The sequence below is a fragment of the Cyprinodon variegatus genome, unplaced genomic scaffold (genome assembly GCF_000732505.1).
Source record: "Cyprinodon variegatus isolate N-32 unplaced genomic scaffold, C_variegatus-1.0 Scaffold899, whole genome shotgun sequence".
In the NCBI taxonomy this organism is placed as follows: domain Eukaryota; kingdom Metazoa; phylum Chordata; class Actinopteri; order Cyprinodontiformes; family Cyprinodontidae; genus Cyprinodon; species Cyprinodon variegatus.
The window spans coordinates 16323-19797 of record NW_015151352.1 but is presented as its reverse complement, the minus strand read 5'-3'; the positions used below and the strand labels follow the sequence as shown (position 1 = coordinate 19797).

General features: G+C 43.0%; 1 protein-coding gene across 1 annotated transcript in view; it reads right to left on the bottom strand.

Moving 5' to 3' along the window:
- The window catches only part of LOC107099713 (integrin alpha-11-like), a 37350-nt gene extending 35609 nt beyond the window's left edge, over positions 1-1741 (bottom strand). Inside the window, exons 1-3 of the mRNA XM_015397956.1 lie at positions 1700-1741; positions 811-976; positions 653-723 (exon numbers count right to left, since the gene is read on the bottom strand). Of these exons, the coding sequence (XP_015253442.1) occupies positions 653-723; positions 811-976; positions 1700-1741 (279 nt within the window). The remainder of the gene's footprint in view (positions 1-652; positions 724-810; positions 977-1699) is intronic.
- Positions 1742-3475: the final 1734 nt, after the last annotated feature.

The window sequence follows — 3475 nt, the reverse complement described above, 5'->3', positions numbered from 1 at the left end:
AAAAAAAGAAGCATAGATACAAAAGGCAACTGTCAACCAGGAAACACACAGCCAGGCAGACGAGCTCCGAGCCAGCTCCCATGTCAGAGGAAGAAGAGAGCACATCCAGTTAGTCACAGTCAGAGAAACAGGACTACACTGGAAAACAGGCCAAGCTCCAACATTTAGAAACAAAGGTGTAGATGGTAGCTGCACAGCTGATATTTCTCTCCAGGATGGAGTCACAGCCAAACAGGAACAGACCGGATGAAGCTGCTATGAGAAAAAGCAGAGAGAGCAGAACGTTAGAGATTGAACTAACAGATTTTGTCCGCAGGTATACCTGGAGCTTGAGGAAGATTTATCATTAACGTGAAAACTTAGATCGGTCAGATAGATACAAATATAAAAATGTAGAGAGGAACATCTGCAGGTCTCTGGTGGTCATTTCTTATAAACACATTCACCTCCAACTCATTTGGAGCTGACCAATGGGAAATAAGCCAATGATTGTGGTTATAATCCATCCTTAAAAAACATCAGCTGAGGTGAAAAGGTAAGTGTTGTCCATTTTAACTGCTGCTCAGCTAATCAATCTGTCAACAACGTCACCAGTGATAAAGTTGGTTATATTTCAGAAAAGATTAGCTAAATCTTAATAAGAGCCACTTACGTTGACTAAAAGTGATGAAAAACCAGCTTGAGCCATCTGTAGACCAAAGCCCCGACCCTGACTGCTAATGCCTATAAACCACACAGAAAATAGATAAAACACTGTTTACCTACAAGAAAAAAAAAACATAAACCAAAGGAAATGTCGTGCTAGCTGACCTTCCAAAGAGAAAATTCGTTCTCCCAGGGCGTCTACAATATCTTTCAGAGCAGATTCATCTGTAACTTTGAAGAAGTGCTCCTCATCAGGGTCACTGGCAATAAACCGGATTTCTTTAAGAAAGGCCTCAGGGTTAATCCCTCGTCGGTTGTAATAACCCAGAACCTGAAAGTGCACAAAAGTAAGAAGTAGTGAGCCCAAAGATAATAAATTCATTAAAAATAATAAACATTGTCTTAGTTTGATGGAAAAAGGGAAAAAGTGAGCAGAAATTCTGTGTAGGAGTTTGAGACACGACAGCTTGGATGGAATGTATTATTTATTTATTTCTTAACCTTTTATCCACTCAGCATTTTTCCTTTTCCCATATTACACCCCTATTGGTCAATGGTCCATGTGTAATATTCTTTCTGTCATAATTTGTGGACGTTAAGATCTAAAGAGAAGTACCATCTCCTGGTCAGTCCTGTAAAGGGCTGATTATCGTCAAGCAGCAGCGTGTCGCAGTTAGCTTGTTGTAGATATTTTTGATTTCTGCCAGATATTGAAGCATGGTCTGCGCTATGTTATTCCACGCCACAACACCAGAGGGCCAATCAGGAACTAGCTGTGGGTCTAGATAAGGCCGAGGCAGTGAGGAAGTGGGGGCAAGTTTGTGCAACAACGGAGGGACATGAGGGCCAAAAAGAGCGGGGATCCAGGTGGAAAAAGGGTCCCGGCGTTCTCACGCACCTCGCTCTTCTAGCTGGTCCATCTTCACCAGTCGTTTTCCACAATGGCGGTCACAAAAACAGAACAAGCCAGTAAGGTACCAAACAGGAAATACGCATAGCGTAGAGCGGACAAATCAGAGGCCTCCTGTCTGCGGCACTGTCTGCGGTGTGCTACCATTTTGGGGAGGTGCAGCAGAGTGTTTGTGGAGGGGGGCATATTTACGTTGATTGCGACCCCCACGCAGGTGACCTGGTTTCCGATTATAAATCAGCCATAATTCAGTGAAAGTGTGGAATAAGAGTAAAAGAGGGGTCACTGCAGTGGCTGGAATTTGGAGGGGATTTTGCTGAGAGTTGCAGGGTAATGGGCGGCCATTCGGTTGGCGTTTGACTGGGAAGGGCCACTTTGAATGGCTGCTACTGTATTTTCTCTCAGTTTCAACATTAATGAACTATATTTAACCTTCCACCTTTGCAACCTTAGCTATACTGACATACATTAACAATACTTTACTGAAGGTGGGAATACTGAGGTTAAATGAAAATATTCAAAATCCAAACTTATGCATAAAAACACCTCCTGTGCAGATTGAAACTGTGCACAGCATATTCGGGCCTCATCAGAACAGGGAAGTTTAAATAATCTAAAATCAGCTGCCAGGTGGATCATTGCATGAACTAGTCTTTGATTCCTCTCACCAAACAATACAGTCAAGTTCAGTTTGTTTATTCAAAGTGTTCCACGATATTAATTCCATACATTGGTGGAGGCTGTAAAGTGACAAGTGACACAAAATTTAGCCAGACACAATAGAGAATGATTGAAAGATATATTTCACCAAATGGTACAGGAAACTACTCAACAGGAGAGACAGGAACCTCTGAAAAGGAAAGACTGTGTCAGTGACTGCATCGATTCTTGATTTTTATAGTTCGACCAGAGAAAAGGCCACTTAACTTCTCATATTGTGAGGAGGGGAAGGAATTGGTTTTAGGTTTCTCTGCAGATCTGAGAGCAGAGAGACAGAGCCCATTGGTCCACGAACAGAAAGGGTCAGAGCAAAATAAGCGGAGCCATACGGTAGAATTTGAGGGTAAGGTGAGAATCCATAAACTTGGCACAGAAGAAATCATAGAAGCAGAATCTGGATTACAGATCATAGGTCTAGGCAAGAGGTGGTGGTCAGGAGGCAAAAACATTAATGACCAGATATCAGAGAACTCTGTCCAGGGCGGGGCAGAGTAAAGAAAAGAAGCCCTGGGGCAGAAACAGGATCAGAGACAGGCCAAAGGCTTTCAATAATCTGGCCCCTTGAACTAGTTTGCTTGCTTGAAAAGTTAGTGGCTTGAAAATTTCTGATGGGCTTCTGTGAATAAGGATGTGGCAGATTTTTTTCTCAGCTTGTACCCTATATGCTCATAATAACAACTCTCATGTGGTCTCTTACAACTGCAACCGTTTCCTGGTTGTGCATGCTGACATATTGCACTAGATTTCCTTTCTGGCCTCCCAACAAAAAATTGAATTCTCATTGATTTTCTCTCAATGTTTCTCCAACGCCTGCCACTTAATCGCTGTGTCCAAGCTTCCCTCTGCCACAGAAACTGCTTAACCCCTTTTCTCCCCTTTTCTGATCATGGCCCGCAATTAAACTCTCATGTCTGGGAAGAGTTCTGTTCAGTCCTGGGAACCAAGGCTTATTTATCCTCAAGTTTTCATCCCCTAACCAACGTCTTCTGCTCAGGATCTTTCACAGACCTGTCAAAACATCTGAAACCAGACCCAGACAGCCCTTTAAGAAGCCTGTTTTATAAACAAACAGTATGCTGATCGAAACAGGTTAGCAGGTAAACAGGTTTACCTCTTCCAAGCTTCTTCGCCAAGTCTCCAATGTTAACCCAAGCCACCAAGCTCCTTGCCAATACCTGTCCACTCTCCAAACCTCCACCA